This window comes from Triticum urartu, chromosome 7A (genome assembly GCF_056163025.1).
Source record: "Triticum urartu cultivar PI428250 chromosome 7A, HENAU_Tu73, whole genome shotgun sequence".
Classification (NCBI taxonomy): Eukaryota; Viridiplantae; Streptophyta; class Magnoliopsida; order Poales; family Poaceae; genus Triticum; species Triticum urartu.
The window spans coordinates 519,202,460-519,218,085 of record NC_141879.1 but is presented as its reverse complement, the minus strand read 5'-3'; the positions used below and the strand labels follow the sequence as shown (position 1 = coordinate 519,218,085).

Here is a 15,626-nt window from a genome sequence, read left to right as displayed (position 1 = left end):
AACAACTAAGTCCCTGAAAACAGATTTACCGGGTGCCTCTCTTTGCGAGCTTGCACAAGTCACCACACACATCCTAAAAATGCATGGGTTTCACCTCTGGAAAGAAGGCAAAATTCTTAACAAAACATATCAAGGACTCACAGGCATAGCATGCACACAATAATCATGGCAAAAATGACAAAAGTCTAAGATGAACTAGCAGATCTGACAATTAACTCACGAAGCCTCCTTCTAACAGCATTTTGGGCATCAAGATGAGCTTAAATGAAAATTATGCAATGGCATGAAATGATGTACTCGTCGAGACGAAGATTTTGATATACTATATGTCCTAAACGGAGCTACGGATGCGGAGATATCATCAGACAAAGTTTGCTTAAGAATTAAGGGGGAGAGGAAAAAGTCAACCCTCAGTTTTTAGATCTCAGATCTAGGGTTCGGGCACTGTTCACGGCGGCACTGTAGCAGCTCGGCGCCGGAGTTAGCGCTCGCCGGAGAAGCACGCCAGAGGAGAGGAGGAGCTCGCCGGAGGTGCGGACGTCGCCGGATCTGGGGCCGGTCGGAGGAGGCGCCGGCGTTGGTGGTGCTTGCGGGCGCGGAAGCCGAGGCGAACGGCGGCCGGCTCGGCGGAGTGGAGTGGAGGCGCGGCGGCGCTCGCGGTGGCGGGTGGCGTCTCCGGCCACCGGAGCCCGAAGAGACGGCGGCGAGGTGGAACGCGCGGGGCGCGGGGCACTCGGGCTCGCGGGGGCCCATCCTGGGCCTCCCGGGCCGACGGCGGGGAAGAGGAGCGGCACCACGTGGCAGCGCCTGAGTGGCGGCGGCGGACGTGTCCGGCGCTGGGGCGGACGTGTCCGTCGGCGGCGGAGGACGTTTTTTTTGAACTAGGGTTTCAGGGGAGAAGACGAATCCGAAAAATGGAGGGGCTATTTATAGGCATAAGTGGAGCTAGGAGAGTCCAAATGAGGTGCGGTTTTCGGCCACGCGATCGTGATCGAACGCTCTAGGACATGGAGCAGAGTTTGGTGGGTTTTGGGCCAAATTTAAGGGGTGTTGGGCTGCAACACACACGAGGCCTTTTCGGTCCCTCGGTTAACCGTTGGAGTATCAAACGAAGTCCAAATGGTACAAAACTTGACAGGCGGTCTACCGGTAGTAAACCAAGGCCGCATGGCAAGTCTCGGTCCAATCCGGAAATGTTTAATCCCCACACACGAAAGGAAGTTAGAAATGACCACCGGAGGAGAACGAAGCGCCGGAATGCAAAACGGACAACGGGGAAAATGCTCGGATGCATGAGACGAACACGTATGCAAATGCAATGCACATGATGACATGATATGAGATGCATGAAAACAAAAACAACACACAGAGACGAAACCCGAACCCGAGGAAATAAATATAACTTAACGCCGGAAACGGCAAGAGTTGGAGTACAAATTGGGAAAGTTACATCCGGGGCGTTACATCGCATCTACTGCCACTGGGAGGAACTTGCATTGGGCCGCAATAAAAGTTCCCCTTACATCTCATAGGACTACCGGGGTAGCTCCCATCCCTTCATCTGGGAAGAAAGCCGCATCAACATTCATTTTAACGGAACCTGGGCTTGGTTTTGTCCATTTCACTTCAGGCATGCTCAAGGGACCTGCATGTATTGTTGCAAAATTGCGTATTATAGAAAGGACCGAAACCGGACATCTCCATGTTGGCGGAACCTGTTCATTACGAGTAATCTGCCTCCTTATCCACCACAAATACCATACCCCCACCATCAGACCTTGCTTAAGCTCGACATTAGGGTGTATGGATAGTTGATTCTCCGGTAGAGATAGAATATGTTCAACAATAACAGACCCCGACCGATCAACCACAGCTGAGTGTTCGATAACATCCATCATACCCAGTCGTCTCCACAGCTCCTTTGCATTAGTGCATAAGAACAACGGGTGTTTAAGATCCTCCGCGCCCTGATGGCAAATCGGGCAGGCCCCATCTGAGCCTACATGCCGGTTCATTAGGGTTGATTTTAGTGGGATGATCCCTTGCAATATTCTCCAACCAAAGATTTGAACTTTACGTGGCACATGAAGTTTCCATAGTGTATTCCAAGTATCCAAGGGTGCGGATCCAGTTGGGCTCTCTACCCTGTTTGCATGCGCCCTGAAAGTATGATTCCACTGAAGATGGTAAGCCGTTTTGACAGAGAAAATCCCTGTTCGGTTAGGTTGCCAAGCAATGAAATCTTCGAAGGCTTGCGGGTATAATGGGATCTGCATAATCCTTCGTACATCCACTGCCCAAAATATATCTCTTAGTAATTCCTCATCCCAAGTTCCATTCACCGGATCCATCAAGTCACAAACTCTTGTAAGGAGTGTTTGGTTATGAGGGGTGATCACTTTCCTGTCTGCGCTGGTAGGGATCCATGGGTCGTTCCAGATATTCACATGTTCCCCCGTACCAATTCTCCAAATATATCCTCTTCTGAAAGTTTCTAACCCTTTCAGTATACTCTGCCATGTGAAGGAAGACCCATTTTTCGGGGTAGCTTCTAGGATACTCCCATTAGGGAAGTATTTAGCTTTCAGCACGCAGGCCATTAGGGACTCCGGCTCTGTCACAATCCTCCAGCATTGCTTTGCAAGCATTGCTAAGTTAAACGAGTATAGATCTCGAAATCCCATCCCACCTTCACTTTTCGGGATGCAAAGTTTCCACCATGCCATCCAATGCATCCTTTTGTGATCCTCATCGTCTCCCCACCAAAACTGAGCTATGATGTCCGTAATATCTTTACAAATCCCCTTTGGAATACAGAAAACTGACATAGCAAATACTGGGATCGCTTGTGCAACAGCCTTCAATAAAATCTCTTTGCCCCCAACAGAGAGTTGTTTTTCCATCCACCCTAATATTCTTTTCTTTATCCTTTCAACAAAATGCCTAAAGCAATCACTCTTATCTGCCCCCACAATAGCTGGAAGTCCCAGGTATTTGTCTGACAAAGCTTCTGTATCAATATGAAGTATTTGACCAATTTTTGCTTTTGTTACCTCACTGGTATTAGGGCTGAAATATACGCTTGATTTAGCCAGGCTCACCATTTGTCCAGAACTTGCACAATAGGCATCCAGAACTTGTTGTAAGGAAGTTGCATTTAACACATCTGTTCTCATGAGAATTAGTGAATCATCAGCAAATAATAGGTGTGATACTGATGGTGCATTTCTACACACACTAATCCCATCCATGCCACCAACTTCTTCTTTGTACCGCAACATGCTGGATAATCCTTCTGCACATAGAAGGAACAAATAGGGAGAAAGGGGATCCCCTTGTCTAATCCCCCTTGAGGGTATAAATATTTCAGTTTCTTGAGAATTTACCCTCACCTTGTATCTTATCGAAGAGACACACGCCATGATCATATCTATCCATTGTGTGTTAAACCCCAGTTTCTCCATCATTATCCTAAGGAAGATCCATTCCACTCGATCATAGGCTTTATGCATATCTAATTTGACTGCACACAGACCAGCTGCCCCTGCCCTCTTATTCTTGATTTTGTGGACACATTCATAGGCAATCAAGACATTATCCGTGATAAGTCTCCCAGGGACAAAAGCACTCTGAGAAGGTGATATGATCTCAGGTAGGATACCCTTCAGTCTACCAGCCAACAGCTTGGAAATGATTTTATGCGTGATTAATTCAGGAGAATCAACTTTGGGAATCAGCACAATAGACGTATCATTCCATTCCTCTGGAATCTGCCTTCTGTTAATAGCAAACAGAACTTCTTGGGTTATCTCATCTCCCAGAATGCCCCAATATTTTTTGAAGAAGATGGCATGGAGGCCATCCGGCCCGGGGGCTTTAAGATCCCCAATACTGAAAACAGCTTTTCGCACATCGTCAGCAGTATAAGGGGCCATTAACATATCATTCATTTGATCTGTCACTTTAGTTTGCACTTTATTTATAACAGCAGGGTCTACAAAATTAACCTCGGATGTAAACAGGTTGTTAAAATAGTCTTTAATATGTGGCTTCAGGATGTCCATATTTTCCAGAATATTACCATTTTCATCCTTGAGCTTCTTAATCATATTCTTTTTACGCCTAGCACTTGCATAGGCTTGGAAAACCCCCGTGTTGCGGTCTCCATGTTTCAGCCATCCCGCTCTTGATCGTTGCATGTAATGAATTTCTTCTAACTCAAGCAAGAATTCAATGAGCTCTGAGATATCCTTCCTTTTCTCCTCACTAGCAGCATCCATTGGCCCAGTCATGACTTCCTCAAGCTCTCTTTGCGCTTTCCGGAGTCTCTTCTTTGGTTTCTTCAGCACCCTTTGATCCCAATCATGAAACGAGGTATGCATATTGTTTAGTTTCTCCTGGATGGTTGTAAGGTTCGGATTCAAATTTGCTGCATGCCATGCCTCTTGTACTAGCTCCGGAAAATCTCTTTCCCTTAACCATCTCGCTTCAAAACGCTTTGTCCGTTCTCCACCACCGTACGCAAGAGCATAGTATTCTGTATCAACCAAAATTGGACGGTGGTCTGAATGATTATATAGCAGGTTTTGCAGTGCCGCCGATGGGTACAAAGCTTCCCATCTGGCATTGATTAGCCCTCTGTCCAACCTCTCTTTGATTCCTCCCCTCCGCCACATGAACCGATCGCCTTTAAAACCCATGTCCCGCAATTCACAATCGTCAATCGCCGACTGGAAGGCCTTCATGTATTGCGGCGGTCTCAGGTTTCCTCCTTCCTTTTCAGACAACAATTGTATTTCATTCAGGTCCCCAATCAGTAGCCACGGCAAATTGTTGTCCTGGTGCAGCCGGCGCATTCTCTCCCATGTTTTATGTTTGTGCGCCCATCTAAATTCACCGTACATCCCCGTACACCTCCACACTAAATGACTATTCATCTTCCACTTGTACGTCAATGAACATTGGGTCTAACTTTAGTGGGAGTATCTTTATTTCCTTTTTCCATAGCATCAACAGGCCTCCCTTTCTACTATCACCTGGACAAACTATTTTATGATCCATTTTCAGTCTTCTCCTCAAACATTCAGCCGGATAGCTTTCTAGGTGTGTCTCCGACAAAAACATCACATCTGGGCTACAACTTCGCTGGACGTCCAGCAAAGCATGAACTGCTGGGGCATTCCCAAGCCCCCGACAGTTCCAACTTAACAGTTTCATTGCTCCCGTCGGACCCCTTCGAAAGGGGCCGCCGATCTCTTATCTGTTTCCTGCTCCATCTCCTCTACGTGACTCATCACTTCTCCATTCACTCCTTTGAGCTTCTTCCTGTTGGCACTCTTTTGGGGGGTAGTTGCTTGATTCTCCAAGTTACAAGGTTCTTTATCCTCTCCTTCATAGCGATGTACTAAGTTTGATACTACCGATTTCGTAGTATTGCCCACCGATACCATGGCTAAATTTTCTGCCCCTGCCGCCGTCGAATCCTCCGCTGTTCTTTTTCCCAAACAGATTCCCACCCCTACTATGTTCTTAGCATGTTCCATCCCTTTGGCATTACTTGCCTGGTGTGTTGCCAACGACTGATCTGTTTCTCCAACCTTCATCCCTCTCACATCCTGACTCAGGGTGGTGGTGCTTGGGTTTATCATATTCTCATCCTCCTCCCTTGCACTCCTCATTGTCGTATGGCCCACTGCATTAAATCTCCAACTCCCCTGGTATGTGGGATTCGGATCCACCCCCATGTTGCGGCCTCTGCCTCTGCCAAATCCTCTCCCAGACCCTCTTCCTCCTTCCTCCGTCTCATCATCACCCCTATCCGTTCTTCTACCTGTGCCTCCTCGGCCTCCGCGGCCTCCTCCTCTTCCCCTCCTTGAGGCTAAAATAAAAGGGCCCCATTCAAATTTTGTTATGTCATGCTCTCCTGTACCACATTCCTCATACCAGTGCCCCATGAACCCACATGCATGACAGAAGGTTGGAAGTTTTTCAAACTTAACAAGATATTTATCAGTCTTCCCTACTCTAGTTATTCCTACCGCCCTGGTAAGCTTTTTGTTAACATCCAGTTTCACCCTGGCACGAATAAACTCACCTATGAATCCATTGGGCAGTGTCACTTGTACCTCCTGAACTTCACCAATTCTGCTGGCGAAGCTTCTCAACGCCGATGGGCTCCTCAGGACACCATCGGGCAGTTTATGGATCTGACACCACGTCTCCAGCTTATCTAGTTTCACCTTCTCCGGATTATCAAACCCATCATACTCTGTCAAAAGCAGGGCCGAGCCCTTAAAATCCCATGGCCCTTGATGCATCGCTTTGTTCCAGTCCCCCAGGCAGTTGAATTGAATTGAAAACAGATTTGTATTGATTCTCCTCCAAACCACCTGATGCGCTGCGTTCCAGGCCGCCTTCATGTCCGCAATCAACGCGCTCTAACTGAAGCTTTTGGTTGTCAACAGCCGCCCTAGGGCTAGCCACTTTGGCTTAATTTCCTCAACGTCAGCTTCATCTTCCCAGACTAGATCATCCACCTCCTCATCCTGGAGGTTCAATCTCTCCAGCAGTGTTGCCGCTTCTTCAGGGATACGATCTCCCGATCCACTCCCAGAACCAATCTCCGCCATGGCTGGGACTCTCCAACCTTGAAGCCCTAACTGCGTGCACCCAACTAGGGACGGGGGGAAGCAAGCAGCAGGTTAGCAGGAACGGACTCGCCGGATTACACCCGACGACAATGGCTACTCTCGGTGGCGGCGCCCCCGGAGGACAAGCAAACCCTAGTCGCGAGACCTAGGGAAAAAAACTCTGCATGGAACACCTTGTTGATTGCTCGCATGTAGCCCTTTATGAGCCCACTTAAAAAGACAACAAGCACAATTTTTAGGTAAAAAATCCGATCAGTTATTCTGGATGCACAGATAGTTGCTCATTCTTTTGCAGGGAGTTGCTCATTACACGTAGGTAGAATTTCGTGAATAAACATGTTTATCTATCTATAAGCTAAAAAAGCAAAAATATATCTGTAGAATGCACGTACTATTTACTATTACAGATACACATTTTTTATTTATTTTCGTAGTTCAGAAATAAATATATTTAAAAATGATGAAATTACTCATGTGTATAGAGCACATCCACAAGTACACATGATATGTATTTTAAATGTTCTAAAAATTTACAAATATGACTCTCTTTACTTTTGAAAATAACTCCCATTATATAGGTATATAAATGGTCTCTAACTCTATATTTCTTTTTCTCTTCCACTATCTCAAAATTTTCCGGAACCTATAAATATGTCTAATCTTACTTTTGAAAATTACGGGCCAGATTTATGGGTATATGGCTGGCCTTCAAACCAATATATTTTCTCTCTCTTTCTGTCGATAAGATTTCAGCTGTTCCCGAAGGAAAAAAAACCGTAATTCAAATTCACATATCAATTCAACTAGCACATGTTTTTTTCCAAAAGATGAAAAGTGTGCACCAAGTGGGGCCATATCCGTTGGCCATGTTCAAATTTTACACGCCAACCAATAGAAGGAAATCAAATGGTTGACCGATGGTAGTTTGTAAAGTCTTTTCTTCCATCATGTCAAGGGGTGAGTGGATGAATAGATTACTAAGATCATGTATAACCATCAATATTTGGATTTAATCCCATATAAAATGTTTCATAAATAATATATGTTGTTGAAGAGATAGACATTGCTCGACGAGGAGGAGTGGAGGAGGGAATTTAGAGATCAATATGAAAGTAAATGATTTCACATGGTAGGTTAAAAACTCGAATAACATCAAAAAAATTATCACCAACCTTGCCAAAGACCAAATAGAACCATTGGAAGATTTATATCAAAATGCAATCATATGTTTCCGCCAGACATATATCATGTATAAATTTTTAAATAATAATTCATCGCACGAACAACATAGCTTCAAGAGAATATAATTACAAGTAAAATAATAAGCACCAACTTTTGAAACATCTTGAAGACAAAACAATATGTGTTGAGCCTAGCCGCGCAAATGCGCGGGTTACCCCGCTAGTTAATTGTAAACTAATAAACATGCTAAATGGGTCATTGAACTTTGCAAACGGTTCTAGCAGTAAATGCACTTGTGATGGATAGCCCAATGCCACACAGTTTTCTTCATCAAATCGTGTGTGATGTAGTTGATAAAAGCAAACGGTTAACCAAGACAAAGCGTGTGTGATAGTTACACCTTTCACACACGAGCCTATACATAAAACTGTGTGGGGTGTACATACGAACGGAAACGTTTTCCCTGGATTGACTGTGTGGGATGTACATAAGAACGGAAACGTATTCCTAGGATTGACTGTGTGTGATATACATACGAACGAAAATGTTTTCCTGGGATTCACCCTATGGGATGTACATACAAATGGAAACGATTGGATTTCGATGCCTGATACGTCTCCAACGTATCTACTTTTCCAAACACTTTTTTCCCTTGTTTTGGACTCTAACTTGCATGATTTGAATGGAACTAATCCGGACTGACGCTGTTTTCAGCAGAATTACCATGGTGTTATTTATGTGCAGGAGCAAACGTTCTCAGAATGACCTGAAACTTCACGGAGTCACTTTTCAGAAAATAAGAAAAATATCTGCCAAAGATGAAGGCCAGGGGGCCCACCGTCTCTCCATGAGGGTGGGGGGCGCGCCCCCTACCTCGTGGGCCCCCTGTTGCCTCTCCGACTCCAACTCCACCTCCATATATTGATTTTCGGGGAGAAAAAAATCAGAGAGAAGAAATCATCGCATTTTACGATACAGAGCCGCCGCCAAGCCCTAAAACCTCTCGGGAGGGCTGATCTGGAGTCTGTTCGGGGCTCCGGAGAGGGGAATCCGTCGCCATCGTCATCATCAACCATCCTCCATCACCAATTTCATGATGCTCACCACCGTGCATGAGTAATTCCATCGTAGGCTTGCTGGACGGTGATGGGTTGGATGGGATCTATCATTTAGTCGAGTTAGTTTTGTTAGGGTTGGATCCCTAGTATCCACTATGTTCTGAGATTGATGTTGCTATGGCTTTGCTATGCTTAATGCTTGTCACTAGGGCCCGAGTGCCATGATTTCAAATCTGAACCTGTTATGTTTTCATCAATATATGAGTGTTCTTGATCCTATCTTGGAAGTCTATAGTCACCTATTATGTGTTATGATCCGTTAACCCTGAAGTGACAATAATCGGGATACTTACAGGTGATGACCGTAGTTTGAGGAGTCCATGTATTCACTATGTGTTAATGCTTTGTTCAGGTACTCTATTAAAAGGAGGCCTTAATATCCCTTAGTTTCCGTAAGGACCCCGCTGCCACGGGAGGGTAGGACAAAAGATGTCATGCAAGTTCTTTGCCATAAGCATGTATGACTATATTCGGAATACATGCCTACATTATATCAATGAACTGGAGCTAGTTCTGTGACACCCTAGGTTATGACTATTACATGATGAACCGCATCCGGCATAATTCTCCATCACCGATCCATTGCCTATGAGCTTTCCATATATTGTTCTTCACTTATTTACTTTCTCGTTGCTATTGCTATCATCACTACAAAATACCAAAAACATTACTTTTACTACCGTTACATTTTATTACCGTTACCACTACTATCATATTACTTTGCTACTAAATACTTTGCTGCAGATATTAAGTTTCCAGGTGTGGTTGAATTGACAACTCAGTTGCTAATACTTGAGAGTATTCTTTGGCTCCCCTTGTGTCGAATCAATAAATTTGGGTTGAATACTCTACCCTCGAAAACTGTTGCGATCCCCTATACTTGTGGGTTATCAATGCCTCGCCTGATCGCACACGAGTCATTTTTCCCCAGCTTGTGTGCCAGGAGGGCCTATCCCCGACGATTTCTAGGTCGTGTGGGAAGGACCCCCGTATCGCCCACACTCACTTGGCGATGGTTCCAAATGCCATCGCAGAAAAGGGTTAAAAACCATTTGTATAGCACTGACGCATACCAGTGTTGGAGAAACTGGAAGCACGAGTTGTACAAGAAGTACATGACTGAAGGGAAGGACCCAATCCCTGCATACCCCCAAATTACAAAGACAGACTTGGCAAAATTCAAAAGGTTTAGGGAAACTATAGAGTTTAATGAGAAGAGTGCCAAGCAATCGAAACTTCAGAAGAGGAACACACACACCCAATGTATGGGTATGGCAGGATACTACGACATGAAATCGATATGGGACCAGGAGGACAAAGAAGCAGTAGCTGCGGGTGGGAAAGTGGCCTTTAGTGACATCAGTGGCGAACGCGCTAGAGATTACTTGTGGGCACGTGCAAGGAGGCGTGACGATGGACCCTATTACTTTGAAAACTCACATGACGAAGAACTAAATCGCGTGATGGCAAAGGCTTCCAGCATCCCTGGAAGGTTCTACAGGAACTCAGGGCCATGTGACATTCTGTCTGATGCTTTGGAAACAAAAGAGCCCCCTGACCGTGCAAAGGGTATATGTATCAATGTCCCGCACACGAGGGCTTTCACACTCATCAAAGAAGAGAGGCTCACCATGGAAAAAAGCAAGGAGTGAATTGAAGCAGAATCAATTGTATTAAAGGTTGAGGAGGGACATGTACCCCGGGCTTCGAAAGGAAATTGATGATTCATTGATGATGCAGAAGACTCTAACACTGAGAGACAGCCGGGAGATAAGAGGGAAGGAAAGCATGGAGGATGCTGCTTATTACACAAGAACATCGCGTAAGAGTAGCTGTGCATCAGCTGACCCCAGTGACACTAAGACTGCAACTGCACATGATGATGCTATATCCGATCTATCTGGATTGATAGACAGACTGAGGGGCGTGCTTACACATTATGAAGGTATGTTAAAATGTGCAACAACATGGGTTTGCTCCCTGCTTGGAAAGGGGCCTCTTGTTGGATAATGTGCCATTGAAGCTGGGATGTGTGAAGTGCTATGTGACTGAAGTAAAGCCTGGATTCAGTGAAGCCCTGAAAAATGTCCTAGGGGACTATGAGCAGAGGACCTTGGGAGAAACGCTGTCACATCATATGCAGTGGCCATGGAAGGAAATACACTTCATGCATGAGATCCCTCAAAAGCCCCACCAAGAGCAACCAATGTCGCCCTTAAACCAGTGACTCCCTCCTTGCCACAACCGCTCTTGCGTGCTTCCCCCGAGGAACCTAATACTCGTAATCTGATGATTGATGCATCAACCTGCGATCAGCCTGCCCGACTTTGTGCCGTACAGGCCATTTCATCGTACGCCCCTGAGCAGCCAGTGGCAACACACACAACTGCTGAAGACGCACCACTGGTTCAGATGCCGGCCACTGAAGCAGCAGGGGGAGACTCGGCGGCACCGCATGCTCAACAAACCAACCTGGTGGAACGGACTGCTAAGTAGTCCGATGCTTGAGAATCACCCGCTAAGCAATCCGGAGGTCTAGAACTGACCGCTCCTCAATCTGTCGGTTCGCATTCGCGTGACCAGCATACCGATGCCTCAAAACTACCCGCTTAGCAAACCAATGCGTTGGCACAGCCTCCTCAGCACACTGACAAGTTGGCACCACCTGCACAGAAATCTGACATAGCTTCAATGCTTAGTCAGCAGTGTGATGCCTCTGCTCCTACAGCCTAGCAGTCTGTCATAGCAGTACCGCCAGCTCAGCAGTTCGACGTAGCGAAACCGTTTGCTAAGCAGTTTGTCGCAGCTTTACCTTCTACTCAGCATTCTGCCTTTCAAGCATCCAGACCTTGCACCAGAAGTGCTTCAAGTACCAAAAAGGTAGTGGGCAAAAGGCTGCACCCCCGAGGAAGCGGGCCCTGAGACCAAGGAGGAATGAGAACGATAGTCTCTTACTTAAAGCATTGATCGCCCATAACCAAATTACCAACAAGTTGTTGGAATCATAGAGTAATATTGGTTCTGACATCATGGATGATGAAGAATTCGATAGTATGCTTGCTAAAAATAAAGCATACGTACTTCAAGTACACAATTACGTCCATGGCCAGTCACTTCTTGTTGGCGAATACTTTGAGGGGTGCGGTTCTAGTTGCCGCATGTTACATAAATATTGCATGGATCAAATGTCAGAAGGTCATGAGGTTCTGCTAGTCCACTACAGCAGAGATCATTTCCTTCATGATCTAGGTTCCATCAGTGTAAGTTTTGAGGACTTACATATCTTCTTGAACTTCAATGTGCTCGATGGCACTCTTGTTAAATGACTGATTTTGTAATTACTTCACAAACTCGGATCAACTTCTCCATAGAAGGCAGTAAATGATAAAAATCTAATTGTATTGTATTCCTCTCAAGGGATTGATCGCGCAGAGAAGAAAAAGGGGGAGAGCGTATTTCATAGATCCTGCACTAGCAAAAGGCACATTATTATGTCAGAAGGATGAACAGGAGTGGGCCATTCCCAAGGTCGCTAGTATCTTCGAAAAGACACCCCATGCATAATTATTTCTCTGGCCATATCGTGAAAGGTAAGTCAAATAAACAACCACACATGCATTGATCGACTTTTAGGTTTCGACATAATTTGTAAGTCCATGGTTTTCTTATCTGTAGCATTCACTGGATCTTGGTAGCCATTGTTCTAAAGAACATAGTTTACTACCTGGATTCTCACAGAGAGTCAATAAAGCCTCATGATCTAACGCATCTTCAGCAATTCATGGATAGGTATTGAATTCTATAATGTCGAAAATTGCATTCATATCTGGTTCAAGAATTGAGTATGTGAAAATTCATCTTCATTTGCAGTGTGTTGTCATTGCGCAAAACGAAACCAGGGAACCAGTTCAAGAGGGAACTACCTCTGAAGCACGAGATCATTTCTCTGGTAAGACACTGAACCCCGTTATTTTCGGAAAATGCATCTAAAAGTTTGCAAATACCTTTTCTGTTGGGGAACACATTATTTCAAAAAAAATCCTACGACCACGCAAGATCTATCTAGGAGATGCATAACAACGAGAGGGGAGAGTGTGTTTATGTACCCTCGTAGACCGAAAGTGGAAGCGTTGAGTAACACGGTTGATGTAGTCGAACGTCTTCGCGATCCAATTGATCAAGTACAGAAAGCATGTCACCTCCGCAATCTGCACACGTTTATCTTGGTGACATCCCTCGAACTCTAGATCCAACTGAGGCCGAGGGAGAGTTTCTTCAGCATGATGGCGTGTTGACGGATTTGATGAAGTTACCGACGCAGGGCTTCGCCTAAGCACTACGACAATATGATCGAGGTGGAAAACTATGGAGGGGGGCATTGCACACGGCTAAGAAATCAACTTGTGTGTCTATGGGGTGCCCCCTCCCCCATATATAAAGGAGGGGAGGAGGGGGCCGGCCGGCCTCAAGGGCCCGCCCCAAAGGGGGGAATCCTACTCCTACTAGTAGTAGGTTCCCCCTTTCCTAGTCCAACAAGGAGGGGAAGGAAGGAGGAAGGGGGAGAAGGGAGGAGGGGGGGGGGGCGCCGCCCCCACCCCTTATCCAATTCGGACTGGGGGGGGGCGCCACCTCCTGGCCGACCCTCTCTCCTCTAAGGCCCATGGTGTCCCATTAACTTCTCGGCGGCGGTGGGGGGGGAGGGGTCCGGTAAGCCTCCGGCACTCCGGTTTTATCCGAAACCATCCGGAACACTTCCGGTGTCTGAATAACATGGTCCAATATATCAATCTTTATGTCTCGACCATTTTGAGACTCCTTGTCATGTCCGTGATCTCATCCGGGACTCCGAACAACCTTCGGTAGATCAAATCACATAACTCACAATACAAATCATCATCGAACGTTAAGCGTGCGGACCCTACGGGTTCGAGAACTATGTAGACATGACCGAGACACATCTCTGGTCAATAACCAATAGCGGAACCTGGATGCTCATATTAGTTCCTACATATTCTATGAAGATCTTTATCGGTCAAACCGCATAACAACATACGTTGTTCCCTTTGCCATCGGTATGTTACTTGCCCGAGATTCGATCGTCGGTATCATCATACCTAGTTCAATCTCGTTACCAGCAAGTCTCTTTACTTGTTTCGTAGTGCATCATCCCGCAAGTAACTCATTAGTCACATTGCTTGCTAGGCTTATAGTGATGTGCATTATCGAGAGGGCCCAGAGATACCTCTCCGACAATCGAAGTGACAAATCCTAATCTCGATCTATGCCAACTCAACAAACACCATCGGAGACACCTGTAGAGCATCTTTATAATCACCCAGTTACGTTGGGATGTTTGATAGCACACTAAGTGTTCCTCCGATATTCGGGAGTTGCATAATCTCATAGTCATAGGAACATGTATAAGTTATAGAGAAAATAAGAGCAACGAACTACACGATCATAGTGCTAAGCTAATGGATGGGTCTTGTCCATCACATCATTCTCTAATGATGTGATCCCGTTTATCAAATGACAACACATGTCTATGGCTAGGAAACTTAACCATCATTGACTAACGAGCTAGTCTAGTAGAGGCATACAAGGGACACTCTATTTGTCTATGTATTCACACATGTACTAAGTTTCCGGTTAATACAATTCTAGCATGAATAATAAACATTTATCATGATATAAGAAAGTATGAATAACAACTTTATTATTGCCTCTAGGGCATATTTCCTTCAGTCTCCCACTTGCACTAGAGTCAATAATCTAGATTACACAGTAATGATTCTAACACCCATGGAGTCTTGGTGCTGATCATGTTTTGCTCGTGAGAGAGGCTCAGTCAACGGGTCTGCAACATTCAAATTCGTATGTATCTTGCAAATCTCTATGTCTCCCTCCTTGACTTGATCGTGGATGGAATTGAAGCGTCTCTTGATGTGCTTGGTTCTCTTGTGAAATCTGGATTCCTTTGCCAAGGCAATTGCACCAGTATTGTCACAAAAGATTTTCATTGGACCCGATGCAGTAGGTATTACACCTAGATCGGATATGAACTCCTTCATCTAGACTCCTTCATTTGCTGCTTCCGAACCAACTATGTATTCCGCTTCACACGTAGATCCTGCCACAACGCTCTGCTTAGAACTGCACCAACTGACAGCTCCACCATTCAATAAAAATATGTATCCGGTTTGTGACTTAGAGTCATCCGGATCAGTGTCAAAGCTTGCATCGACGTAACCATTTACGACGTGTTCTTTGTCACCTCCATAAACGAGGAACATATCCTTAGTCCTTTTCATGTATTTCAGGATGTTCTTGACCGCTGTCCAGTGATCCACTCCAGGATTACTTTGGTACCTCCTTGCTAAAGTAATAGCAACAGAACATTGCATACATGATAGAACCTATGGCTGAGGCATAGGGAATGACTTTAATTTTCTCTCTATCTTCTACAATAGTCGGGCTTTGAGTCTGACTCAACTTCACACCTTGTAACACAGGCAAGAACCCTTTGTTTACTTGATCCATTTTGAACTTTTTTAAAACTTTATCAAGGTATGTGCTTTGTGGAAGTCCAATTAAGCGTCTTGATCTATCTCTATAGATCTTGATGCCCAATATATAAGCAGCTTCACCGAGGTCTTTCATTGAAAAATTCTTATTC

General features: G+C 45.3%; 1 protein-coding gene across 1 annotated transcript; it reads right to left on the bottom strand.

The window, feature by feature from the left end:
• Nucleotides 1–1,626: 1,626 nt before the first annotated feature.
• Nucleotides 1,627–4,904, bottom strand: LOC147960227 (uncharacterized). Its single transcript, XM_087533220.1, has 3 exons — nt 3,536–4,904; nt 2,827–3,166; nt 1,627–1,645 (listed from the first exon to the last, which is right to left on the bottom strand). The coding sequence occupies exons 1-3, from the start codon at nt 4,902–4,904 to the stop codon at nt 1,627–1,629; spliced, it is 1,728 nt and encodes a 575-aa protein (XP_087389346.1).
• Nucleotides 4,905–15,626: the final 10,722 nt, after the last annotated feature.